Source organism: Anser cygnoides, chromosome 2 (genome assembly GCF_040182565.1).
Source record: "Anser cygnoides isolate HZ-2024a breed goose chromosome 2, Taihu_goose_T2T_genome, whole genome shotgun sequence".
NCBI classification, from domain to species: Eukaryota; Metazoa; Chordata; class Aves; order Anseriformes; family Anatidae; genus Anser; species Anser cygnoides.
The window spans coordinates 61069267-61097202 of NC_089874.1; the positions used below are offsets into that span (position 1 = coordinate 61069267).

The 27936-nt window shown below is 40.1% G+C and overlaps 1 protein-coding gene across 14 annotated transcripts in view; it reads right to left on the reverse strand.

Moving 5' to 3' along the window:
• SUGCT (succinyl-CoA:glutarate-CoA transferase) overlaps positions 1–27936 on the reverse strand; it is a 336870-nt gene that overhangs the window by 190384 nt on the left and 118550 nt on the right. For 12 of the 14 annotated variants that reach the window (XR_010829335.1, XR_010829336.1, XM_066992205.1 and 9 more), the window contains 3 exons: positions 19251–19322; positions 12418–12515; positions 46–148 (listed from right to left, as the gene is read on the reverse strand). Coding sequence is in view for 12 of the 14 variants with exons in the window: in XM_066992205.1 (XP_066848306.1) it covers positions 46–148; positions 12418–12515; positions 19251–19322 (273 nt within the window). In the remaining 2 variants the exon portion in view is untranslated. The remainder of the gene's footprint in view (positions 1–45; positions 149–12417; positions 12516–19250; positions 19323–27936) is intronic. The other 2 variants (XM_066992198.1, XM_066992204.1) reach the window with 2 other exon arrangements.

A 27936-nucleotide genomic window follows, 5' to 3' on the forward strand; every position in this document is an offset into this window, starting at 1 on the left:
AAAACACATGTAGTAATGTATAGAAAATACTCGGTAAGAACCAACCTGTGGATCCGAGAATACCTGCTGCATATTGTTGATTGGACCATATGGAACTCCACTTCCTTCAAAGAGCTGCAACCACTTGATTGTTGTTTTTTCAGAAAACCTAAGAGCATAAGAAGCATGTGGTTTCAACTCAGTGCTTCAGATTCTAAAAAAAAGTATAGCATCTCTCCTCCCTCTCTCAGTGCTTCCATACCCTTCCCCATTGATTTCTTCCCAGGCAGTCAATAACATAACGAAAACGTACTATATGTGTTCCTCAGAAACATAAAAACCAAAGCCATAGGGGAAAGGACATAGCTGAGCTGACTTCTATCTGATCATCTGATGAAATCCAGCAATGATGTAAAGCTAAATCTATTGGCAGTTTCAAAAAAGGATCAATGGTTTTCCTCCAGTCCTTAATTACACTAATGTGCTTCACATTTGTTTTCTTTTATGTACATATTTAAAAACAGAAAAGAAAAAAAAGATATAATGTGGGTATGAGTCTAACGTGCAATGCTGCTCACTAAAAGATGATTTTAAAGTACCACAGTGTTTTTCTTCCATTACATCCAAAACATATGTCAGGATTAACAGACACATATTTTGGTCAGATAACAACATTAACTACATATTTATTTGTTGTTTGATTGTATAATCTATCCTAAGGACATCCAGTTCAGCAGATATAAACTGTGCCTATGCTGGTGAATGCAGAGCTTCTTTTCCTTTACAGAAGGCTGTGCTGAATTTTTGCTAGCAACTGAACCACTTCCTTCCTAAGAGGCTCCATAATTCATGGCCCACTAACTCCCCTTGCTTCCACAAATAAATTAAAAGGTGTTTTTCATCTACTACTTTTTCTGACCCCCCTCCCCCAACCTCCACAGCTTTCTAATTTCTAACAAAAGATGATGTATTTAGAAGAGGACTCTAAAATAATCATGGTGTTGAAGACAACACTAAGAAATGAACATAATTCTCATATTTGTATTATCCATGATCATTCCCTAGAACGACTGGTAACACAAGTCCTGACATATTTTGTGCTTTGTACTTTTTTTAAGTTTATAAAATTCTCATTAAAAAAAATATTTTGGAATTTAAACGATATTTTGAAAATGAAGTCTTTTCAGCTAGACTGTCAGATATCTACATTTGCATAATCAGTATGCAATTTCATGGTGTCATGGTAAGTTTGAATAATATTCTGGATATACATCCTTCCTTATTATGAGTGACTGAATGTACAGTGAAGTGCCTGTTTTGCTAGAGTTCTATATGGTGCATAAGCTTCTGAAATTTTAGCTTCTGCTTAGGTTTTTCCTTACTATGTAACAGACAAACAATTAAAAAAAAAAAAAGAGCACCTGGGGCGCAACAACCCCAAGCAGAGCTACAGGCTGGGAGATGAGTGGCTGGAAAGCTGCCTGGCAGAGAAGGACCTGGGAGTACTGGTTGATAGTCAGCTGAATATGAGCCAGCAGTGTGCTCAGGTGGCCAAGAAGGCCAACAGCATCCTGGCTTGCATAAGAAGCAGTGTGGCCTGCAGGTCTAGGGAAGTGATTGTCCCCCTGTACTCAGCTCTGTACTTCGAGTACTGTGTTCAGTTTTGGGCCCCTCGCTACAAGAAGGACATGGAGGTGCTCGAGAGAGTCCAGAGAAGGGCAACGAAGCTGGTGAGGGGTCTGGAGAACAAGTCTTACGAGGAGCGGCTGAGGGAGCTGGGGTTGTTTAGCCTGGAGAAGAGGAGGCTCAGGGGAGACCTTATCGCTCTCTAGAGGTACCTTAAAGGAGGCTGTAGAGAGGTGGGGGTTGGTCTATTCTCCCACGTGCCTGGTGACAGGATGTGGAGGAATGGGCTAAAGTTGCACCAGGGGAGGTTTAGGTTGGATGTTAGGAAGAACTTCTTTACTGAAAGGGTTGTTAGGCATTGGAATGGGCTGCCCAGGGAGGTGGTTGAGTCACCATCCCTGGAGGTCTTTAAAAGACGTTTAGATGTAGCCCTTAGTGATATGGTTTAGTGGAGGTCTTGTTAGTGTTAGGACAGAGGTTGGACTAGATGATCTTGGAGGTCTCTTCCAACCTAGACGATTCTGTGATTCTGTGATTCTTTATTTGTAGTAAAAAGGGGCTGTTGAGAGCATATTGTTAAGCAAACTGTTTAAAAAGAAAACAGAACATCACCACTGTCAGTAAAGGCCCATTATTCAGATTTTGAGAGCAACAGTATGCAACTATTTTGTTTGTTCAGTTGTGGTTTACATATTGAAATATCTGTTATACAGTTCTAAGAGAAGAAATACTGCTTCAAAACCTGATAAAAGATAAGACATGGATAAAAATGCCCAAGTTCATACCTTTCTGATAACAGCTACACAAACTTAAATTTTTATTTATTTTACTAACCTCCATGTATCCCTCATCTAACTATAATTTTAATAACATTTATACAAATAAATACCATAAGCTTTCCTCCTAGCACAGTGCTGATGTTTAGGTTACTAGATGTCAATTGATATCATGCTCACTGCTCCAAAATATCAAGTATAGCAAATTGATGACAACTTAAACTTCCAAGAGAAGTACAAGATTGAAATTCTCTCCTGAAAATGAAAATCTCTATCAGCAGGAATTTATGAGGCCTAGACAATCTTTCTCCCTTTAATGCTTGTTTTAAAACATTCTATGCTTTGATATTGCCTTTTATATTTCCCTACTTGGTACACAATTTCCTTTTCTAAACTAGAAGATTTACAATGTCATCTGCTGCCTTTCAGTGGGAAAATATATTTTCTTACATACATGTATAAAAGCCCTGACAGAAACACGCACAAGGCTAACAAACAGTCCATCTTCCTAACTTAAGCTAGGGCCATAACATCCAAGATTGTACAGCAGCTGAGTTCTGAGGCATGACAGTTGCATGTGAATCTTTATCTGTCCACAGAGCCTCAATGATATTGAGTGGCTGCAGGAGAGCTCAACCATGGGATTCACACTGCAGAACTAAAGCTTCTTGTATTTCCAGATGAATCCCTTTTTCATCTATAACAGATGGAGCGTTTTAGATATCACATAAATGCCATTTAAATTATCTATGATTTGTCTGTGTAATCATTTTTAATCTGTAGTTTAGCTGTCTACAATTACTACTAGTATTTTAGAAGTTCAAAAGAATTTATTTTTTACTCTATTAGTCTGTAGTATGATACTTGAATGCATGCTCATTCCAAAAAGTCCTGAAAAAAGGGTATGTACTCTGACGGAGAATACACCAATTTCATTGTATTTCATTTTAATTGATAGCATTCCTTTAAATATAAAATAATAATGTGTGAACACTGAGATTTATGAATACAGTATCTTCTTTTTGTAGTGGGTTTACGTGGCAAGGTTTTGGTAGCAGGGGGCCATAAGGGTGGCTTCTGTGAGAAGGATCTAGAAGCTGCCCCATGTTAGGTAAGGGCCCCACTGCTGACCAGAGCTGAGCCAATAAGTGATATTGTTTGCGCCTCTGTGAGAGCATATTTAAGACAGGGGAAAAAAAACACAGCGCCACACAGCAGCTGGGAGAGTGAGAGGAGTGAGGGAGAGCCTTGCAGGCGCCAAGGTCAGTGAAGAAGGAGGGGGAGAGGTGCTCCAGGCGCCAGAGCAGAAGTCCCCTGCAGCCTGTGGTGAGGACCATAATGAAGCAGGTTGTCCCCCTGCAGCCCATGGGGTACCACGGTGGAGCAGGGTTCCACCCCGCAGCCTGTGGAGGAGACCACGGTGGAGCAGGCCGACCTGCACTGACGGAGACTGCGGCCTGTGGAAGACCCCTGCTGGAGCAGATTCCGGGTCGGACCTGTAGCCCGTGGAGAGGAGACCACGCAGGAGCAGGTGACCGGGCAGGAGCTGCTGCCCGTGGGGGATCCAGGTTGGAACAGTTCGCTCCTGAGGGTTGGACCCCGTGGTACAGACCCAAATCTGGAGCAGTTCTTGAAGAGCTGCTGCCTGTGGGCAGCCCACGCCGGATCAGTTCAGCAAAGACTGCATCCCGTGGGAGGGACCCCACAGCACAGGGGACGAGAGTGACCGAGAAGGAGCGGCGGCGAAGAAGCGCTATAGACTGACCATAACCCCCATTGCCGAGTTCTCCTGCGCCGCTCGGGGAGAGGAGGTGGAAGAGGGTGGATGGGGGGGAAGGTGCTTTTGGTTTCTTTCCTTTGTTTCTCGTTTCTCTAGCTTGTTAGTAATAGGCAATAAATCTTACTATCTCCCTATGCTGAGTCTGTTTTGACCGTCACAATAATAATTACTGCGCAATCTCCTCATCCTTATCTCAACCCTTGAGCCCTTTTCATTGTATTTTCTCCCCGTTCCTCTTTGAGGAGGGGGAGTGAGAGAGCGGTTGTGGTGGAGCTCAGCCGCCCACCTGAGTAAAACCACCACAATTTTAAATTGTATTTTCTAAAACTGCATTTCCTTAGCTCTAACAATGGGAGAATGGAACATGAAAAAAAAAAAAAAAAGTGTAACTGCTTGACACACAACTTGGATAAAATAATGTACTTATTTCTTGTTAATTATTTGTGTAAACTTTGTTTCTTTTAAAGAACAAGGAATCTTTTTTGCTTGATCAATCAAGGCAGGCAGAGAAACGCATGACATTTCTGAACGCAAGGACAAGAAATAAGGTAGGTAATGGGAAGGCTGTACCTGCACAACACATGGTAAACTTGAGGGTCGAGAAGAAAGAAGTACACGGAGTACAGAACAAAGCAAATCACAGAGAACACTATGAAAATAATTACATTGTTAGTCTTTGCCATGCTCCACAAAACAGATATGCAAAGGTGGTTATCTTCCCATCTCACAGATGGAAGACTTATCTGCAAATTATCAGTTCTTGTCAAACATGTACTGGCAATCACCTATGAGCTGTCACAATAGATCTTGCATACAATATCAAAAAAATGTCCTTCTGTTTCTGAGGCCTTTTCTGGTTATGGATTATGGTGCAAGCATTAATTCACTGTGTGCATTCTTCACATATGCCCCATTTTCCATGTTTTCTAGGAAACATACAGTCAGTGCTGTGCATCCTCTCACACTTTTCTAATGGACAAAGCCATCTAATTCCACACAAAGTATGTTTAGAAGAACTACTGAAGCAAAATGCTGCTCTTTTCTATATGAAGCATATGGCTATTAATTTGTAGCAGTAATTTGAACCAAATGGAGACACAGCAGCAATCGAACTAGGATTCTGTGACAGTTTTTATTTTGGACTGTTTTGTTTTTTGGTGGATTTTTTTTGTTAGTTTGTGTTGTTGTTGTTGGTTTTTAAACATGTAGTCAATCACATAAACCCTCTCTGCACTCAAAGTTCACAAGCATTCTTGTGTTCTGTAACATGACTGGAGTTTGCATTATGTTTTTGTGTTATCCTTTGTTCTATCAACAGTCTACTAACTTTCAAATATCTACACCATTTTCTCTCTTCACTATTAATCATCCCTCTAGAGGTCATTAGCTCAGTAAAATAGTTTGTGTAGTTTCTAACAGTAGCATCTGGGGAAGACACTGTACAAAACATAAATCATAGGAAAAAATATTTTGAAAATTCAAAAAACAGATCATTACCCCCCAGTGTACCATAAATATACCATTACAGCTTTCAAAATGAATATTATAGCATTTAGTCAATAATTGGTAAGCATCTCTGTGTTAGGGTCTAATTAGTCTCTTCTCAGTTACAGATTAATCACTCAGCAAACCACTACATACAGTTAAAATATTTGGGGATCAACATGATTGTACTGACATGTTTTGCTGATGAATATGTCAGCTACTTTAGAAGATGTCACTTACAGCACATGGTAAGTGATGGCCACAAAGTGCTGTCAAGATACATGTAGGTACCACAAATCCACCTTGGAAATTGTATTAAATTTCTGCATACCTGAAACAATGTTACCCATTTAGAATAGAAACATTAATAAAACCTTACTTTTATGTGCAGGATTTGTGCTGTAGAATGTATGGTCTATGCATATATAAATGAATGCACATTTGTGTTCCATTTTGATGTTTTGCAACCTGTTTTAAAGCCGTATATGATTTTTAAAGAATGGCATACCAGAGAGAGGAAAATATGTCTGTATTATAAAATATGTTTCTCCCAATTCCTGAGTAGCAAAATCCAGCATGTTCCAGAACTATTTGTTTTTGGATTCAGACGTTAAACTACACATGTTAGAATAGATAAAAGATAAATAGATTAACTCCTTTCCCCAAGCCTTCCTCTCCTTTTCTCAACAGAAGAAAGGACTGCAACTTTGGTAGTTAGAACAAAGGAAGTGGAAATCACCTGAAAAACATGCATCAGTAAAAACACATTGAGAATAATGGGAAATTAAATAGATTTTGTTGTCGTTCTTTTAACTATTCAGGGGAAGTAAAGATATGGATCACATAAAAAGATTCATTGAAAAATCAATGAAAAGATATCTCTTGATTTCAGCATCCTTGTAGCTAGTAATGCATGGCATAAGAAAAAAAAAAGTCAGCAAATTATTTTACAGAAAGGATCTCAAGTTTCACAGTTATGTAATAAAATACTTAGAGGCTTACTAAATAGTGAGAAAAATAAGAATGAGAAAATACACATTAGCTTACCTACTCCAAAAACAAGATGTTTAAGACATTTTGGATCTCTCTTGTTTCAACACATAAAAGTCAATGTGAAACTAATAATGATTTAAAACAAAGCATTTTAAAACAAACCATGGCAGCTGGTGCTCATGTAGCTCAACCACCTCTGTACCGATGGTGAGGTATATGATTAGGGAAATGAAACGTCATCAGCTATGCTACACTGAACTCAATCATCTTTCAGACCGAAGACACCTGTCTTGCTGAAGGAGTAGGCAATCAGACGCCCATTCCTGTAACATTATCAACAGCAACTGCAGTCTCCAGTCTCTTGCACTCTTGGTTTAGTAAAAGAAAGGGTGGGGGTGGGGAACGGGGTTTACAGAGACTGGTTTATAGACACTCAACAAACGTTAAGTTTAACAATGCTCCTCATCAGGCAAATTAAACATTTTGCAATAGCTTTCCCTCCTCTTCTGTTATTAGGTGGAAACAATTTAGCAAGGTCTCATTAACTGGGGATCAGGTTCCTCTGTGTTTCCTTCCTGCTCATTCCTTTTCCCCTCACACTCACATGCACAACATGCAGCTGTGGTGCACAGTCAAGAATAAGGTTTTTAAAATATAAGTGCTAGGAATAGAAGTTCCACTCTGAATTGTTTCCAGCCTCAATATTTCTAAATCTACAATAATTTAGCTCTCTAGACAGTGTGGTTTCATTTAGCTGTAGCTGCAGGAGTACTAATCATGATGAATTTGTGTTCTTCATTATGTTAGCTGCTTCACTTTAAAGTCTGAGGGAATGCCTGCTATTCCCCTTCCCCCTTGCACTCATACAACCCCACAGACCCCGCTCTACTTACGGGTTAATTTCCCTAAGTACTCTGGGCTACACGTTTAGGTGCACTGTTTTAAAATGTATCTACATTACTGAGGTGCAGGGTAGGATTAATGTTCAAATTCTGGAGTAATTGGAAGAAGGTCAACAGATTAAGCTCCCTTCCTCAAAACAGCTTCTCTTAAAACTGGCATTATAACAGCTTTTGCACAGATGCACTTCAAATTATAGCACATGCTACATACGTATGTCTTAGCATATGTATATATCTCTATATACACAAAATAATCCATGTTGTGCCTAGCACTATTCTTTTCCAGAGGAAATAAAGGTAAAAGTGGAAGGGAGCAACAATTAAAATTTGGTTCTCTTGGATGGATGTACATCTAACTCACAAACCAGAGGTTTCCATTGGAAACATTAAAAAACAAAATGCTCTGTAGTCTGTCAGCTCTCACATGAGCAAGGAGTCTCAGGGGCCTCTGTAGTAGCCATTGAACCCGACCTCCACCCAGGTAGGGTCATTTCAAATTTGACTCTTGGAGCACATCCAAGGGCAATTCACTTTTCAGAATTCTGCTTTCCTGTCACTTGGGGAAAATGTCACCTAAATAAACAAGAAGATACAGAAGGCACTGAAACATCTTTTTTTTTTTTTCTTTTTTGTAAAGCAGATGCAGTAGATGTGCAAACATGGGCAGTGGAAGAAATAAGCAGTAGGAAGTGGAGAAGGAAGATGGGGATAGGAAAATAAAAGGCACAGCAGGAAGAGGAACAGAGATGGGAAAGGAATAACAGCACCAGTAGCAAAGCAAATACAAAATACCCCATAGGCCTATATTCTTCTTGCCTGTAAATATCTTATTACCCAGTGTTCCTTGCAGCATTGAACTTACTTCCCCACATAAGATGGGAACTGAAAACACTCCCCCTCTCAATATGTCTGGGATTGGTTTCTGTAATTCTTTCTCCTTATCTCAGTGTGAGAGCTGGATATTTCAGAATATGCTTATCATGCTAGCGTGGTCAGCCTTCCAATTCCTTTTATTGAGATCTGACTTTCTTCATGGATATGTGAATTTATTCCCCCTACCTGCTCTCGCTTTCTTTCTTTTATGTGTGCTCTGTGGAGGGAGTTGAGATGATGGAAGCAGGCAGCAAGGAGAGGCTGCGGTGAAGAGCTGAGGACAGATGTGCCTCCCTCTTCAGATCTCTTGGGAGAGAAAGGATGAGAAAATTCCTTCTGAAATGAACAGAGCAATTCACACCTCTCAGAGCTGTTGTTTCAAGCTACATTTATGTCTCAAATAATATTCATCTCCATCTTGTATTCTTACTCAACTCAGGACATCCGACTGTGATGAATAGGTCATTTCACACTTTTCTGAAAAGTCTTCTGTTTAAAGGTCAATTTCTTCTAAGTGCTATATAATCCCCATGCTTATCTAACTGCCTTGAAATCTGGCACAGTTACTGCAGGTGGTGAGTAGAATTATTGATCTAAATCAGAGGTCATTTGAGCCAAGAATTCCCAAGATACAGCCTTCTTTTAAAAAATAGCATTCCTTAACATTGACCGATTGTACCAATGTTTCCTTTGTGCACACTTCCAGAATCAAACTGTGGCTAAAGAATTTCTATTGCTTAACATTTACCTTAGCAAATGAAAGGCATCAACTGTCTCGTTGATATTCAGTGTTCAGATGTATTTAAAATTTTTGAGCTCTACACATGCAGCAAATTAAATGCTCAGGACTTCTGGGACTTTCTGACCCTTTGAGTAGGTCTAAACATCTCCCTCTATTCCTAAATAAAACCTGGGAAATCTTTTTTCCTTTAGATGAGGAGGACAAGAATTCTCCTTGCTACACTTACTAAGTGTTCAGGAGCTAGACATGAATTGCAGTTAGTCCATTTTGAAAATTAAGAAATAAAGGAAACAAAAAGGTAACTCACACCTCTGGAAGCAGTTTAAAAGAGAGAGGAGGAAGGAGACAGGTTATATAGGTCAGTGGAAGCCAAGTCTAAGCTCTGGTGGGATCTTGGCTCAACAAGAACATCAGCTTGTAAAGAAAGTAAGCATATGCCCACTGTGCAATGGCAGTAATATATGCAAGCAACAGCAAAGAGTACCACATTTCTGCCATACAGATGACCAGATTCCTATATATACACAAAAATTTTACCTCCTTTTTACTGCTCAGCCTGGCACAGCAAACAAGATTGCTCATTTTTCCATTGCAATGTCACTGGAAAAAGCTGCTTTGCCTCAGGTCAGAGGCAACCTGCCTGTCACAGCACCAAAATTATATGTGAATGAATAGCATACCTAAATCCTTAAAAGACTTTCATGTTCCTTTTCACTTTCCAGAACACAAAGGAAGTGCTTGTTTCAACAAAAGTGGTTGTAATAGAACTCACTGCTATGACAATCACAACTCTTTTAAGCTGTTCCAGTTATTGTCACCATAAATTCATCATGAGGTTGATAGTAGTGTAGATATAGTAAGTCAATGTGAGGTGAATGCAGGTGTTTCTTCCCAACTAATGCACCTTACGTTTATATATTCCATGTTTTGGAAGCTGCAATGCTATCAAGCAATTGGTGATTTAATTAAGGTATTTTTCAGTGAAATTATGCCATTACTATTTTGTCATTTCCTTTCATTTCTCAAGGGCTGACGTTTTTCAGCACTGACAAACTAGTCATGTAATTCTCTAAGTAACATCCAAAATGAACTACATGTAATTTTACAAACAACTGAGTTAGTGAATAAAAGGAAAGTTACCATGGAATGTGTATGGAAACATATTCAACCTCCATTTGAGTGCCAAAGGTGTTTGCTAAAGTCAGTGTTTCAAAACTGAATGCCAGATGAATTCACAGTAATATGACATAACATAATACTATTGGAAGTGTCTACTCCAAATATGTGTATACAGCCACATCTGTACTTGCATATAAATTACACAGAAACACAGCCTAAATGGTGCTAATAAAACAGAACATAAACTGGCAAAAAAAGATATAAAGCAGTAATTTACAGAGCAATGATGTAATCTGATGAACTAATAGCTACAGATATAAAAACAAATCTGGCAATTTAGTCACAGAACAACTGTTCCGTGAACTTTAACTTCTTATTCAGATATTGTCTATAAAAAATAATAAATGAAATGAAATGAAATGAAATGAAATGAAATGAAATGAAATGAAATGAAATAAAATAAAATAAAATAAAATAAAATAAAATAAAATAAAATAAAATAAAAACCTGCATTCAGAATCAACCACATCATTAGGTAATTATCTGTGGATGGCAAAACAGCACTTTGATAAGGTTCCAGAGTACATCAGATAAATACCATATTAAGTGAAATGAACTCCAAATGAGTCTACACGAATCAACTTTGAAACTAAGAGTAAGTGTCAAGAAAGTAAGAGCTAAAAAGTAGATCAAAAGATACCTATTCCCTTTCAAGGGCTTAAAAAACGTAGGAAGAGTGGATTCATCTGTTATCACACTGCATTTCTAATAGGAAGGCAAGTAAAAGACAATCACAGAATCACAGAATCGTCTAGGTTGGAAGAGACCTCCAAGATCACCTAGTCCAACCTCTGACCTAACCCTAACAAGTCCTCCACTAAACCATATCACTAAGCTCAACATCTAAACGTCTCTTAAAGACCTCCAGGGATGGTGACTCAACCACTTCCCTGGGCAGCCTATTCCAATGCCTAAAAGTTGTAAAAGTTCATTATGGACAGTTGTATCAAAATTATTTAAAAATGCAAAGTCACCCGGTACTTCAGGTTTTCAACAGGGGCAAGATACCTGAAAATGGACAGGTAACAGAGAGATAAAAGTGCAACTAAACAAGAAGAGGAAAAATTATTCTCTTTGCAGTCTTAAATGCAAGATTATTCTGGTTCTCATTATCCAAAAAATGTGTAGGGTTGGCTTGAGGGGAAAAGGTGTGCTATTGAAACTTTTCTCAAATGAAATGAAAAGGCAAGGCATCTGGCTTAACGCTTCTTTAAAAAAAATAGTGTCTGAATGAAAATTGTTACACATTTGTTAATAAAGACTCATACAGGCCAAGTGTCAAAATGATAGTGTGACTTTTCTTGAATTATTGACAATGACAGACATACTGCTTCTAATGCTCTTAACCCAAAATGCGAAGTGTTGCTGAAACTACCTTCCAATAGCTTTACAGATTAGTTTTTTTCTTATATTGTAGAAATATACCTTCCTCTTTATCAGAGAGAACTCCACAGAACTAAGGCCTTCTCAAACATAACGCAAAAGACAATTAAACTATTTTAATCTCTCAGTTAAAAGATTCTTGAGCTTTATCTTATATTTTTTTAATTAAGTACTTAATAGGATGATTCTCCTGTAGAACAGTAAGTACACATCCTTTTTATTTCAAAAGAATTCACCCAGGGAGGATTTGGGGCACAGAGTACTGCAATACAGAACCAACAGTGAGGGTAGAGTCAAGTGGAACTCCCTTGGGTACACAAATTCATAGTGAAAACTTTAAAATCCCTTTCACAGCAAAAATAATGCCCAAGAATTTCATTACCAGTGGTGATATTTGTCCAGAAAAGCAAAAAGCACTAGTTGTTTCACTAAAATTCAAGATAACGAATTAAGTTAAAATGTTTAAAAATAAGTTTAAATGATTTCTGAAAACCTAGAACTATAGTTTGGCTTCTTGGTAGCCCACATTATAGTATGTGTGCAAAAGACACAGTTAATATCAGTAAGTAAGCTCAATTCTTTCTTTAAAAAAAATCTCTCAAAAGATTAGGGTAAAATTTTTACATAATGAGTGTTCCTTATACATAATTGTTTGCATTAACAGATTAAATATCATTTCTTTGCTTTTAATGAACTTACCGAGTTGACAATATGTCAATAAGTTCTTTTCTGTTCTGGACTCTGAGTGTATTAGTTTTGTATCTGGAATCCTTACTAACTTCAGGCAGATTCAGGATCTAAGTAAAAATAAAGCTGAGTAAGACGTGCTTGGCATGAGACATTTATAAGGTAAAGGAAATTCATTAAGGATTTAAGATAGCTTTCCAAAAGTCACTACTTCTCCTTAATCTTATATAGATTAGGAAGTTATGAAAAGACAATGCCTCCTATTCAGTTACACAAGTACAGAAAAAAGAGAAATTAAACAAGAAAGTTATGAAAAGATAACGCCTCCTATTCAGTTACACAAGTACAGAAAAAAGAGAAATTAAGATCCAAATCTTAGTCAATAGCTTTGATTATTAACTAGGAGAAACTCTTGTTATTATACTGTAGAACACTAAAACGTTTTTTAAGTTATTACTTTGAGTTTGGAGAGATCTGTGGGATTCTCCTTCACTGAATTATAAATCACGGAAAAAGAAATGTGACTGTACTTCATATGCTAGACTGAGAAAAGATATGTCTAAGAATGTTTCTTTTGATTTCAGTAATCTTTTCAAAAAGGATGAAATAAAAAATAAAAAGTATTTTCTATTGAAATGTCATTGTTTTTCTTTATGATTTCTTCAAAAAGATCTTATAAAGAAAATTGGTGTTTTAACCTCCAAGAAAGTAGAAGCATATCTTCTACATGTAACTTCTACCTGGCATATTAAAAGTATGACCCTCCTGCAAAGACAATGTAAATTATATTATAAAGAGAATTAAATGTGGAGAACAAGTATTAGAATTTTGTAGAGGCATATATGAGACAGCATAGTTGTGTGGACAATCAATATTTACTATATAACTTAACTGTTCATGCTATAATGTACTTACATAGAACATAAATAAACAGAATGGGTTGTTCTTTTCAAATTTAATAAAAAATATCCCAGTAACATCTGCTACTGAGGAAGGCAGAAAAGAAGTTTACAAAAAAAGAGACTGTCATGTATTTAGTGGTCCTCGATAGATTCTTGTTTTATTAACATGTCCAGTCATTCCTTGAATTCATATGTCTATGTACTACCACATGTAAGTGATACATAGATTGGTGTCAATCACTTTGGAACTTGCTTCAAACTTAAAATTCTACTAATACCTCTGAAACTGGTTCAGACCAAAGACACTATACTTTAATGACTTTGCTGGAGTAAATAAGGATATAGCTTCACTCTCAAGTGAATAGCTGTTGAAGAGTTAAAACCATGAGCAAAACAGATATTCTTTCAACAGATACTTAGAGATATTCAAATCAGATAGTCACCCTTGACCTGTTTGTCACCCAGAGTGACAAAACTGAGCGTGGAAATCAAAGTACCAATGAAGTTATTTTAGAACAATGATCATATTACATAAATTTTCTGCAGATTTTTATCTGTGAGGTAAAACAGCATTCTAACATCTTCCATTAACACTGAATTCACTGCATATTTTCTTTTCTATCTATGTTCACACAATCTAGTTTATGAAAATTGTAACATATCATAATCTGGCTTTAGAAATTTTTCTTCTTTTCCTGCCTGAAAGTTTAACAATAATATTGGCACTCCATTAAAATTATTTCCTCCTTTTGATACTGTTATTTTTGGCATTAAAAATCACTGCTTTAGGAAAAAAAAAAAAAAACACATGCAAGGTTGTTCAAAGTAAATGATAGTGAATACTTATTTATGAGAGCTTAAACAACTGAGAAATTCATAAGAAAACTATGGTTCCATTTGATAAATTATATGAAAAATGATCATATTGAGTTGCTTAGTATACTGTTTTAACGTTAATTACTTCATCTTTAACTTAATATACATGTGTTAGAAAACTCTTTGTCTATATATGTTCTTCTCAATTTTTTGTGTTTAACAAATACACATTTGAGAAGTTATTCATCAATGTGCCATTCATCTTTCTGTATCATGCTGCCAATGTTATTTTCTTTATTTCATTCTGACCAGCTGGAATTAAACTGCTCTTTACCCTTTCTCCTTCAAGCTTACCTGATATACAGTTGGTCTCTACAGTACAGATCTACGAAACAGAGTTTACAGTCTCTGAGTTCTTTCCCCCACTTCTAGCAAAATTGTTTGCACACAAAAGCAGTCTTCTGAAGACTCTTGCTCAGTATTCCTATTTAGACTGAAGCAGCCACACATCAGGATGTGCTTTAGTAACTCTTGATAACTATGAAATGCACTTCAACCAGCAGTGTTACGAAGTTTCTCAGCAATTATCAAAGTCCCCAAACAAGCTACAGTTCGTTTTCACTTATTCTGAAATTTTTCCATTTTTTTCTTTCTTGCTTGCTAATTGCTTCTCTAAAAAGATACAGTTGAAGCAGAATGTTTGCAATTGTTTACAGCCTAAGCCAGCTGTTACATCTCTTGAGTGCGTGTCTGCAGGGCAATGGCTTCCATACATTCTGTATTTTTAGCACCAGCTCATCTCAGAAAGGTTCTCTAATAGCAATCCCAATGTTTGAATTAGCGTCCTCTGTATTTACTAAAGGTTCACTAGGGTGTTGAGGGCCTTCCTGTAATAAAGTCCTTTTCCTTTATTGGCTCTCCCCCTTCAGTGTCTTTTAAGCTCCAAATTGCCTTTGCCTTAACACAGAACATACCTCAAACAGTTTCCACAGCATTCCACTGAATTCCACATTCCTCAATCTCTGGACACTTTAACAGTCTAAATCAATATCTACAATATTTTGATAAGGGCAAAAAAGAATGTTCATGCTGTTTCTCATACAAGCCAGGATGCTGTTGGCCTTCTCGGCCACCTGTGCACACTGCTGGCTAATATTCAACCAGCTATCCACCAATACCCCCAGGTCCCTTTCCAGCCACTCTTCCCCCAGACTGCAGCATTGCATGGTGTTGTTGTGCCCTAAGTGACACTTAGGCGCTTAGTCTTGTTGAACCTCATGCAGTTGGCCTCAGCCCATCGGTCCAGCCTATCCAGATTCCTCTGGAGAATCCTCCTACCCTCAAGCAGATCAATACTCACACCTAAATTGGTGTTATTTGCAAACTTACTAAGGGTGCAGATCCCCTCATCCAGATCATTGATAAAGATGTTGAAAAGAACTGGCCCCAGTACTGAGGCCTGGCAGACAACACTTGTGACTGGCCTCCAACGACTCTTTGCACCCGGACACCCAGCCAGTTTTTAACCCAACAAAGCATACACCGGTCCAAGCCATGAGCAGCCAGTTTCTCCAGGAAACTGCTATGAGAAACAGCGTCAAAAGCTTTACTGAAGTCTAGGTGGACCATATCCACAGCCTTTCCCTCATTCACTGAGCACATCATCTTGTCATAGAAGGAGAGCAGGTTCGTCAAGCAGGACCTGCCTTTCATAAGGGCATTCTGACTGGGCCTGATCACCTGGTTGTCCTGTAGATGCCATATGATGGCAACCAAGATAATCTGTTCCATAAGCTTCCAAGGTGCTGAAGTCAGACTGACAGGCCTGTAGTTCCCCGGGTCCTCCTTCCAACCTTTTTTATAGATGGGTGTCATATTTGCCAGCCTCCTGTCAACTGGGACCTTCCTGGATAGCCAGGACTGCTGAAAAATGACGGAAAGCAGCTTGGTAAGCACTTCCACCAAGTTCTTCAGTACCCTCAGGTGGATCCCATCTGTCCCCATAGACTTGTGTACGCCTAAGTGGTGTAACAGGTTGCTAAACACTTCCTTGTGGATTATGAGGGCTTCACTCTGCTCCTCATCCCTATCTACCAGTTCAGGGGACTGGGTACTGAGAACAACTGCTCTTGCTGCTAAAGCCTGAGGCAAAGAAGGCATTAAGTACCTCAGCCTTTTCCTCATCCTTTGTCACTATGTTTCCCCCCACATCCAATGAAGGATGAAGATTTTCCTTAGTCTTCCTTTTCCTGTTTATGTATTTATAAAAACATCTTTTTATTGTCTTTAATAGCAGTAGCCAAACTGAGCTCCAGTTGGGCCTTGTCCCTCCTAGTTTTCTCCCTGCACAGCTGCACAACATCTTTATAGTCCTCCAGAGTGGCCCAGCCCTTCTTCCAAAGGTCATAAACCCTCTTTTTCTTCGTGAGCTCTAGCCACAGCTCTCTGGTCAGGCAGGCTAGTCTTCTTTCATGCCAGCTCGTCTTTCAGCACATGGGGATGGCCTGCTGCTGTGCCTTTAAGATTTTTGCCTCGAAGAGCGCCCGTCTTTCCTGCACTCCTTTGCCCTTCAGGACTGCCTCCCAAGGCACTCCGCCAACCAGTCTCCTAAACAGGCCAGTCTGCCCTCCAGAAGTCCAGGATGGCAGTTCTGCTAACCCCTCTCCTTACTTTTCTAAGAATCAAAAACTCTATTAATTCATCACTATGCCCAAGATGGCCTCCAACGTTCACATCACCCACAAGTCCTTCTCTGTTTGCAAGCAAAAGGTCCAGTGGGGTGCTGTCCCTAGTTGGGTCACTCACCAGCTGTGTCAGGAAGTTATCTTCCCGACACTCTGTGAACCTCCTAGGCTGTTTCCTCTCTGCTATCTTGTATTTCCAGCATAAATGTGGTAAATTGAAGTCCCCCACCAGAACAAGGGCTAGCAATTGTGAGACTTCTCCCAGCTGCTTTTAGAACATTTTGTCTGCCTCTTCATCCTGGTTGGACAGTCCATAATGGACTCCCACCATGACATCTGCCTCATTGGCCTTCCCTGATTGTTACACATAACCACTCAACACTGTCATCGCCGCTGTTCAGCTGAAACTGTCAAAATGCTCTCTAACACACAGGGCCACCCCCACCCCCACCCCACCTCCCACCTCTCAAATAAGATAACTGGCTTATAGAAAAATCTGGCCCTTACCCAAAACTTGAACTAAATTTTCTGGTCTTTTACTCTCTTTGACAAGCAAGCAATCACAATTTTTTTAAGCTTTGTGCCTCCTACTTTCAATTCTAGAAATACCAAAACATTATTACAAGGATGAAACAAAGAACCAGCAGCCTGTAGACTAAGGCCAATATTCATCTAATTTAACTTCAGGCTCTTCAGATTCTGTAGTAACACAAATCATTGACATGTTGCCCCATCTTCTGGGGTACCACTTGCTCATTACTGATCACAAAGGGATTACGTAGCAGCAAGTCCCACCATAAGTCTCACAGCAGCACCCTAAAGAGAGGTGAAAGCATGGTCTGAATTTTCAGTGCCTTCTAGCTCACACTATAGTGCCAGAATCTACTGAGCCAGACTTTCAGTTGTGCCTTACTCGAGGATGGCAGAATGACCAGCACTTGATGCATAATTCTTCAGGTGACAAAACACAAAGAAGACATTCACAGCAATGTCCTGGGACCTTCTGGGAAGATTACCTTTATGGGACAATGAGTCCTTGAAAAAACACAGGTGTGGCAGGTAGATACTTATTCAGTCATTAGTCCATTAGTCTTCATTCATGTTAATATAATGACCACACTATAGTGGTTCAACTTTTGTATGATGAAAACCCACTGAGAAAAATCTGAAGAAGTTAACTTGCTTCTTGCTGTGAGAGCCAATCTGAGCAAATGGAAGCAGACTCCTCCAGAGAGCTAAGTGGGCATATGTAGCCCAAAACACACTAGGAGAGAAGAGAGTTTCAGACAATCATAACTGCACTATCTTCTTACTACATATTCCAGTTATTAGTCATGAACAACCACGGAGATGTGAAATGGCTGATATGAACAAATGGAAGAAAATAATGCTCAATGTCCTGAGGCTGACAGCTGTTCAGAGTATGACTAGTACAGGCTAAATATCCCAAGTCCAAGAGGAGAAAAAAAAAAAAAAAAAAAAAACCAACAATGGCAGGTAAAAGGTAGAACTAATTTTAAAAAAGCTGTCCAATACTATCTGAAAAACTTCTCATGCGCCATCCTACATGCCTACATGTTAATGGGATCTTCTGTTTGGAATGTTGATACTCTTTATTTAAGAACATTTTTTTTCACCTTCATTCAATACTTCTTTTTTTTTAAAAATATATGCACTGTCCAGGGAAAAGCAATTCCAGGTATTGAAACCACAGAAAAAGAGTATGTGAAAAATCCAAAACTATTTTAACACTTTTCAAGCTACCCTCTGTAAAACAGAATTGCCAGAGAATCATGTTTCTTCAATCCAAAATAAGGAAGATTGCATATTTTTGTTGAAGCTTTCTTCTCCGATGTCACATCTGCACCACTGCCATGTCAACCCACAGTCCTGTAATACTTCTTTTCCAAGAAATCCACAAGTTTCTCTGTGAGCACAGACCAGTACATAATAGTTTGAAAAGGGACTGCATGCTCGGCTACTGATTAAGGTGATACAAGAACTATCCATCTCCTAACTTGGGTATGTTAATAACTGTGCCTATACTATGTGTTTTATGGAGAAATAGTGTCACATTTCTTCCTGAAAAAGACACTGGTGTGATTTTCATGACATTCATCATTTTATATATAGGAGGTTGTTAGCTGGTTCATGTTTTGGCAAATTAGCTGTGCAGGTGCTTTGAAGGGGATTCAGCACACACAAATTTTGGAGTTAGGGTGTTCTTAATACACAGGAAAATCACAGAATTACATCAGTGCCCTAAACTACCAGCTAGAAGCACAGGGCTAGAATTTATAGTTGCTACTTACTTTCGTTAAAAAAAAAAAAGGGGGGGGGGGGGGGGAACGAAGGGGGACAACACTAAGAAGCAATCTCTATTTCCCTACACAGCACAGAAACTGTCACACGTTTTTGTATTGTCAGCCTAATACACCATTACCTTGCACACAGTGACAAACTGCTGATCATTTCCAGCTCCCACCACAATGTAGCCATCCTTGGTCTTAAAAGCCTAAAAGAACAAAGAGAGGTGATAAGCTGTGACGGAAGTATAAAATATTAGTACAACTATTAGGTGAAAACTTTGTAAATACTTTTCAAATGCTTTACTTAAATAAACATTTCCATTCAAACTCTCTCTCTAGTTCTACAAAAGTGGCTCACAGTCATCCACAAGGAGGAAAATTCAATTTAAAAGGGGAAGTAGCCCTTTCGATTTTTATTTTTTTTTTGGAGTTGAGAAATTATCTTAGTTCATAGTTTTTTGCTGAAAATACAGCTTGAGGCAACCAGAAACTTTGCAAATGTGACCCACACTCATAGGGACTGAGGATGATTTCCCAGAATGACACTTACTTGTTATGAGTTATTTATTCAGCTTCCCTCTCAGCCTGACTGAGAGCAGACAGCTGCACTGAGTCTCACAGATACTCATTGAATATGCCAGCCGCAAGGCTACAGGGTAATCTGAGCAATGCTAGGGCAAAAAAAGAAAAAATTGCCAAATAGCAATGACAAGTTAGGCACTTGCATGGGAATGAAAGGGATGGACTGCATCTTTCCAGCTCTTCAGCTGGAAGTTAAGCTATCTCCTTAGTCAGTGGTCTCAAGACCAAGGTCCTAGAGAAAATGGAACTTTTTTCCCAGCTTTGAGGAGTATTTTTTTGTTTTGACTTCATTACAGTACCCTTACTGGCACATTTCATGTTGAAATCGTCTCCACTTAGATTTTCACAGGAATGAAGAAAATCTGTAATTGGCATCATCCTAGATTTTTACCATTGCATCAGGGCATCTTCCAAAAATGGATAATGCAAATAGATTCCCCTTTCTTCCACACCTCTCCTTTATTACTACCACAGTTGTCATTAGCACTTGGGAAATACTCTTTCGCTTTTAATTTGAATTCAGTGCACAGGTTCATGCACAAATGGGGACGAGGCCTTGTGCTAGTTTCTCACAGAGAACATAACGTATCCTGCATTATCAGAAATCAATTTTCTCATCAGTTATAATGGCCTGATCTAAAGCTGTGAATTCTTAGTATAATTTTTTTGTAAAATAACACACAAACAAAAGCTCTGGTATGGGAACATTTAATAATAAAGTCTTCTCACACCAGTGTGGCTTATTCTCCATCACGAATATGCTATTCTAGCTTGAAAACTTTTATAACATTAACCACATGGCACAGTCAAAGCTTTAAAATTGTATGTGGAAAATTATGTCCATTGAAGTGCAAGGAACTGTATATCACATTTGCAGTATCGTTTGTTTGCTCCCTCTATGCTTCATTTCTGACAAATTGTATTAGTCTGATAAAATTTATGAATTTATTTTTCAGACATTTAATTAAGCACTTGAGTCTAAGACTCTTAGCAAACAAAGATGAAATTCAGCAAACATTTAGTCTCAAGCATGCAAAAAGTAAAAAGTCTCATTTGGCCCCAATACAATAAAAGTCTAGAAGCATGCGTAATATATAGGTACTGCATACTCACACTGATGAAAGCAATGAGCACAGAAACAGTTGGGAAAAAATACAGAAAAGTATGTAAATGTATAAACATTTTTTAGATAGATCTGTTCATGCAGATTTTTGTCTAAAACGGTCAAGAAAGTTGTGAAAATTGTTATAAATATACATGTTATAAAGTCTAGCAATATTTAAGAAACTTTTTTTTTCAGAATAAATGGCTTTTAGTAGGAATAGTTATGAACTAAAGCTGTCAGTATAATCTTATTACCTTTACTTACAGGCAAGATCTGTTTCCTGAACCCCCCTGCCCAAATCCTGATGTCTTCGCTGATGCTCTGAACTTTAAAAGCAGCCACACACATTTCACACAAATTATGGGGCAAATACTACACATATCTGTGTGTGTATCTAACACAATATAGTTTTTATTGGTACGACCACCTACTACTTCCAGTAAACACAAATCACAAATTCTTTTACACAGCCTTTTAAACTTGTAGTCTGAATGTCTGTTACAGACTGCAAACACCACAGTGCATGTCATGTGCACTTATATACAGATTCCCTTCCTCCACACTTCAAAATCTATCTAAACTGGCAATATGGTCAAATCTTAAACAGTTCGCTATTTATCAGCAACTTCTTTTGAGACTCGCATCTCTGTAAGAAGAGCGCGGTCACACAATAGCCACATACTACTCTGAGACATACATCTGCACCCGTGGGCTGCCCACGCAGCAGCAGAAGTCACTCAAAATTTAAGGGCCTGGTTATTAGCATTTGGGCTTCAGTGGCTTTGTGGAATGTGTGGGAAAAATGATTATTCTTAATTACATTGTACATCTAAAAAGCTAAAACAACAATCATTTCATCCTTACACAACAAAAATGGTATCATCATAAATGCAGCAGTGTCTTTTTCCATGGAGATTAACTCAAATGTCTTCAGCTGCTATTTTAAGCTTCCCATTACAAAACAGCTGATTATTTGCCAATCATTGCTGCTGATAAAGCAAAAACTTCCAACTGTTATTAGCACAATACTGATGCCAAAATTTAAGGGTGATAACAATGGTTTTATTCATCACCCATAAATGTACGCACACTACAGGTTACCACAGGTTACTGACTGGTCACAGACAGCTTCACAATCTTATTATACAAAGGAGAGTTAGGGCAAAGTGCAGACAGACTTTAATGAGATTTTGTTTTGATAAACTGCTGTCCATCACATCGAATCACTTCACATTAGTGCAATAAAAGGCACTACACACACAAGGCAAAAGTCTTTTTTCCCTTCCCCTTTTTCTGAAGAATGAAGTCTTCTGGTAAGTTCCATGAGAGCATGACTACTACCCACTACTGGTCTTCCAGGCTGGTAATGACGAGGTAACAACAAGAAGTCCGAGAGTGATCAAAAGAGACTTCAGGGCTTTGGGGTGACTACTTAAAGGATCAGGGACACAGGTTGTGTTTGCCTCTGTCCTTCCGATAGGGGGGATCGATGCTGACAAACAGACTTATCACATTAACACGTGGCTTCAGGACTGGTGCAACCGGCAGAATTTCGGGTTTTTCGATCACGGGAAGGTCTACGCGACACTGGGCCTGCTGGCACCAGATGGGATGCGCCTCTCTCAGAGATGGGTGAGGATTTTTGCTCAGGAGTTGGCAGGGCTGATAGATAGGGCTTTAAACTAGAGTTGAAGGGGGAAAGGGATAAAACCAGGCACGCTGGTGATGAGCTAAGGGATGGTGTGCTAGAATCAGAGGGACTGTGTGCTAGGGAGGCCCTTTGGTCAGCTACACAAGGTGCTGCGTGTAGGGAGGCGCATTTGAAGTCCTTGTACACAAACACACGCAGTATGAGGAATAAAATGGATGAGCTAGAAGTTTTGGCCCAGTCCTGCAACTACGACATCATCGGCATAAGCAAAACCTGGTGGGATGAGTCCTGTGGCTGGTGTGTTGCAATAGATGGTTACAGGCTCTGCAAGAGGGACAGGCAGGGTGGGCGAGGTGGCAGGGTGACGATGTACGTGAAGCATGGGCTGGACTGTGTGGAACTTCAAGATGGCTATGGCAAAGTTGAGAGCCTCTGGGTAAGGATTAAGGGACGAACAAATAAAGGGGATGTCGTTGTGGGAGTCTATTACAGACCACCTGGCCAGGATGACAACGCCGATGAATTATTCTTTGCAGAACTAAGAGATGCCTCGAGATCAACTCCCCTTGTCCTAATGGGGGATTTCAATTTGCCAGACATCAACTGGGATCACCACACGGCTGACACGAGCAAGTCCAGGAGGTTCATAAAGCACCTAGATGATAACTTCTTGGTGCAGGTGCTAAGACAGCCAACTAGGAAAGGTGCCCTCCTAGATCTGTTGCTGGAGAACAGAGAGGGTCTTGTGGGAGATGTGGCAATTGGTGGCCGTCTCAATCACAGTGACCATGAAGAGATGAGTTTAGAATTTATGGTGACAGAAGGAAAACTGTCACCAAAACTTCAGCCCTGGATATGGGGAAAGCAGACTTCAGGCTGCTCAGGGAACTAGTCAGCAAGGTCCCCTGGGAAACTGCTTTTGAAGGCATTGGCGTCCATCAGTGCTGGTCAATCTTTAAGCACTGCCTCCTAAAAGCACAAGATCAGGTGATTCCAAAATATCAGAAGTCAGGCAAGGGGGGCAGAAGGCCAGCCTGGCTGACCAGGGATCTTCTACTGGAGCTTAGGCGAAAAAAGGAAGTGTACGGCTGCTGGAAGGAGGGTCAGGCGACGAGGAAGGAATACAGGGATGCTGTTCGCATATGTAGGGAGAAAATTCGTGTGGCCAAAGCCCAACTAGAGTTGAAGCTGGCCATGTCTGTGGGAGACAATAAAAAAGGTTTTTTTAGATATGTGAACAGAAAAAGGAGAACCAAAGAAAACATAGGTCTGCTACTAGATGGGGAGGGTCTCCTCACAGACAATGACATAGGCGAAGCAGAGACGTTTAACACCTTCTTCGCCTCTGTCTTCAACACTGATGATGGGCTTCAGGACCCAAGGTACCCTCAGCTGGAGGACCATGACGGTGGGAATGACAAACTCCCAACCAACCCTGAACGTGTGCGGGATTTGCTGCTCCACCTGGATCCATACAAGTCCATGGGTCCGGATGGGATTCATCCCAGGGTGCTTAAAGAGCTGGCTGATGTCATCACGGGACCTCTCTCAATTATTTTTCAATGATCTTGGGAATCTGGAGAGGTCCCATTGGACTGGAAGCTGGCAAATGTTGTGCCAATTTTCAAGAAGGGTAAGAAAGAAGACCCTAGCAATTACAGGCCTGTCAGTCTCATGTCAGTGCCTGGTAAAATTATGGAGAGGATGATCCTTGAAGTTATTGAAGCGCACCTGGGGGACAACGCAGTCATTGGTCCCAGCCAACATGGGTTCATGAGGGGTAGGTCCTGCCTAAAAAATTTGATTTCTTTTTATGATAAGATCACCCATCTAGTCGATCAAGGGAAACCAGCTGATGTGATCTTTTTGGACTTCAGCAAGGCTTTTGACACGGTTTGCCATAGGGTCCTACTGGACAAGATGTCCAGCATACAACTTAACAAAAACATCATGCGATGGGGCAGGGCTCAAAGGGTTGTGGTAAATGGGGCCACATCTGGCTGGCGGATGGTCACTAGTGGGATCCCTCAAGGCTCCATTTTAGGGCCAGTCCTCTTCAATGTTTTTATAAATGATTTGGATGTAGGACTAGAAGGTGTTTTGAGCAAATTTGCCAACGACACCAAACTTGGAGGAGTTGTGGACTCGGATGAGGGTGGAAAGGCCTTGCAGAGAGATCTGGACAGATTGGAGAGCTGGGCAATCACCAACCACATGAGGTTTAACAAAAGCAAGTGCCGGGTCCTGCACCTGGGACGGGGCAACCCTGGCTATACGTACAGACTGGGCCACGAGATGCTGGAGAGCAGCCCTGCAGAGAGGGATCTGGGGGTTGTGGTTGACAGCAAGGTGAATATGAGCCAGCAGTGTGCCCTGGCAGCCAGGAGGGCCAACCGTATCCTGGAGTGCATCAAGCACGGCATTGCTAGTCGGTCGAAGGAAGTGATTGTCCCGCTCTACTCTGCGCTGGTGCGGCCTCACCTCGAGTACTGTGTGCAGTTCTGGGCACCACAGTACAAAAAGGACATTAAACTGCTGGAGAGTGTCCAGAGGAGGGCAACGAAGACGGTGAAGGGCCTAGAGGGAAAAACATATGAGGAGCGGCTGAGGTCACTCGGCCTGTTCAGCCTGGAGAAGAGGAAGCTGAGGGGGGACTTCATTGCAGACTACAACTTCCTCGCGAGGGGGAGTGGAGAGGCAGCTGACCTATTCTCTGTTATCACCAGTGACAGGACCCATGGGAATGGTGTCAAGCTGAGGCAGGGGAGGTTCAGGCTGGATATCAGGAAGAGGTTCTTCACCGAGAGGGTGGTCGCACACTGGAACAGGCTCCCCAGTGAAGTAGTCACTGCACCAAGCCTGTCTGAATTTAAGAAGAGATTGGACAGTGCACTTAGTCACATGTTCTAAACTTTTGGGCAGACCTGTGAGGTGCCAGGAGTTGGACTTTATGATCCTTATGGGTCCCTTCCAACTTGGGATATTCTATGATTCTATGATTCTATGATCATGATTTAAAATGTGATGCCCAGGTGGTATCCTGAGCACTAGGACGTACACTCAGGTGAAGGCAGGAACCAAAAACTAAATCAAAGAATTAGTTCACATCTTACTTGTGGAAAAGGCAGAGGAACACTGTGTAACTCCCAAAGGAGTAGCTTTTCAGTATGGTCTGAGAAGCCTTGAACACGTCCAGGGATGGGGCATTCACAACTTCGCTGGGCAACCCGCTCCGGTACCTCACCACCCTCCGAGTGAAGAATTTCTTCCTAATGTCTGATCTAAATCTACTCTCTTTTAGTTTAAAACCATTACCCCTTAGCCTATCACTATCCTCTCAAAATTTCCCAGTTTTGATGGTTTCAATGAAAGACTGTCAATCTCCTGTGTTTATTGCCCACTTTATGAATTTTAAGCCTATAAATGCTATGGCAATCATCAATCACATAAATATCTTTGCATATATTTCAATTTGCACATTGATTCCACAAACAAAACTTTAAAATATAAGGGAACAATTAAAAGATATGCCAATTACAAGAAAATGATCACAATCCAGGTCAGTCTGCAGTATTTGAATCACATCCATACAAATCACAGAAATCAAAGCAATCAGAACATCTGCTGTTGTGTATGATGACTCTTTACTCCTCTCTATCATGTATTTATACACATTCATAGGATCTTCCATAGCCTCCTCTGGGATAAACAGTCCCAGCTCTCTCAGTCTTTCCTCATATGAGAGATGCTCCAAATCCTTAATCATTTTCATGGCCCTTTGCTTGACTTGCTCTAGTACGCACATGTTCTTGTCCTGCAAACCTCAGAAGTGGACCCAGTTGTGGACCCATAACTGGATCCATTGGTGATGCATCCTCACTGCACACCTGAGCAGAGGGGAAGGACCACCTCCCTTTGACCTGCTGGCAATGCTCCTTCTAATGCAACTCCAGATTGTGTTGGCCTCATTTATCACAAGGGCACTCTGCTGGCTCACATTCCAGTTTTTGTATACCAGGATTTCCAGGTCTTTTTCTACGAAGTCATTTTCCAGCCAATTGTGTCCAGTCTGTACTGATACATGGAGTTATTCCCTACCATGTGCAGAACTGCATTTCCCTTAGTTGAATTTCACTACGTTCCTGTTGGCCTATTTCTCCAGCCTGTCAAAGTCCCTCTGGATGGCAGCACAACCTTAGACTGTGTCAAACACTCCTCCCAGTTTTATTTATTTTGCAAATTTGCTGAGGTTACACTCTGCTCACCCACCCTGGTCACTAATGACCATGTTAAACAGTACTGGCCCAATGATTCCCTGTACACCACTAGTATTGGCCTCCAGATGGGCTTCACACCATTGATCACAACCTTTTGAGTCCAACTGGTCAACAAACATTCATCCCATGTCAAAAATCTAAAGCTAAAGCAGCACTGATGAGGGAGAGCACACTGAGAGCACTTAGTGGTCTAACCTCAAAAGCCATTGGCAGATCAAATACTGCAAACACCGAAATATAGCATTTCATTGCCATGAGTAGGCAACCACACAGTGCCACAAGGACTGCCAAGCTCAAATGCAAAGGATGCAGGTGACATCCAGGCAGAAACTAGATGTCAATTCTTCATAGACTCTTCTCAGGAAGAAAAAAAAATGGAGGCCAAACAATACTTGGAGAGAACAATAGAAAAAATGGGTTTTTGAAACTCCATATTTAGGACAGATTAGTAGCTTTAATTATCTGAATAAGTGACTGCTTATTTTCACGAGTAGATACCCTCTTGGCTCCTTTACTGAAAATAGCAGAGTTGATAGTCCAAATATTTGAAAGCTTACAGGTTTTCCCCTAGGAGGAAGATTTGCACTACAAGAGGTATATTGAAAAGGGGTCTAATTGCTTGTTTTTATGAGTTTTCTTGTCTGATGTTCCTATGTGAAGAGCAGTTGGGATCCATAAAGATACTTTTTAACCCTTTTCACTGGGAATAGCTGATGTTAGATACCCTTAGATTTGTAGCATCTTGTAACATAGCACTGTCTTTTGATTCAAAAAGTTGAACAGCAGCATCTAAAAGCTTCCAAGATCAGACAACCTGAGGGTTTGCAGAGAGTCTCTATTCATTGGTGAGTTCTGGAGCAGGGTAGTAACTTTCAAATGCCTTCTAACGGATGTTGGTTTTACAGAGCAGGTGTTTAATTGTTTCAGCTGGCATCATGTAGCAGCTTGCTTAAGATTTTGGAAAGATGGCATCCTTTTATAAAGACTAGATAGAGTATTTCTGTAAGGTACACGTCTGTCAGCACAGCAGGGAGCTCTCATAGACGGCATTGTGAACAATCCTCTGAGCTTCTTCCCAAGGCTGGCATCAGAGAAAGCAGCTTTGGCTGAAGGCGGAATGATTCTTTGGGACTGGCTGGTGACACTGCAGAACAAATACACCTACTCAAGAAATCTATGAACACAAAACCAGAAAAAGTGAAAAC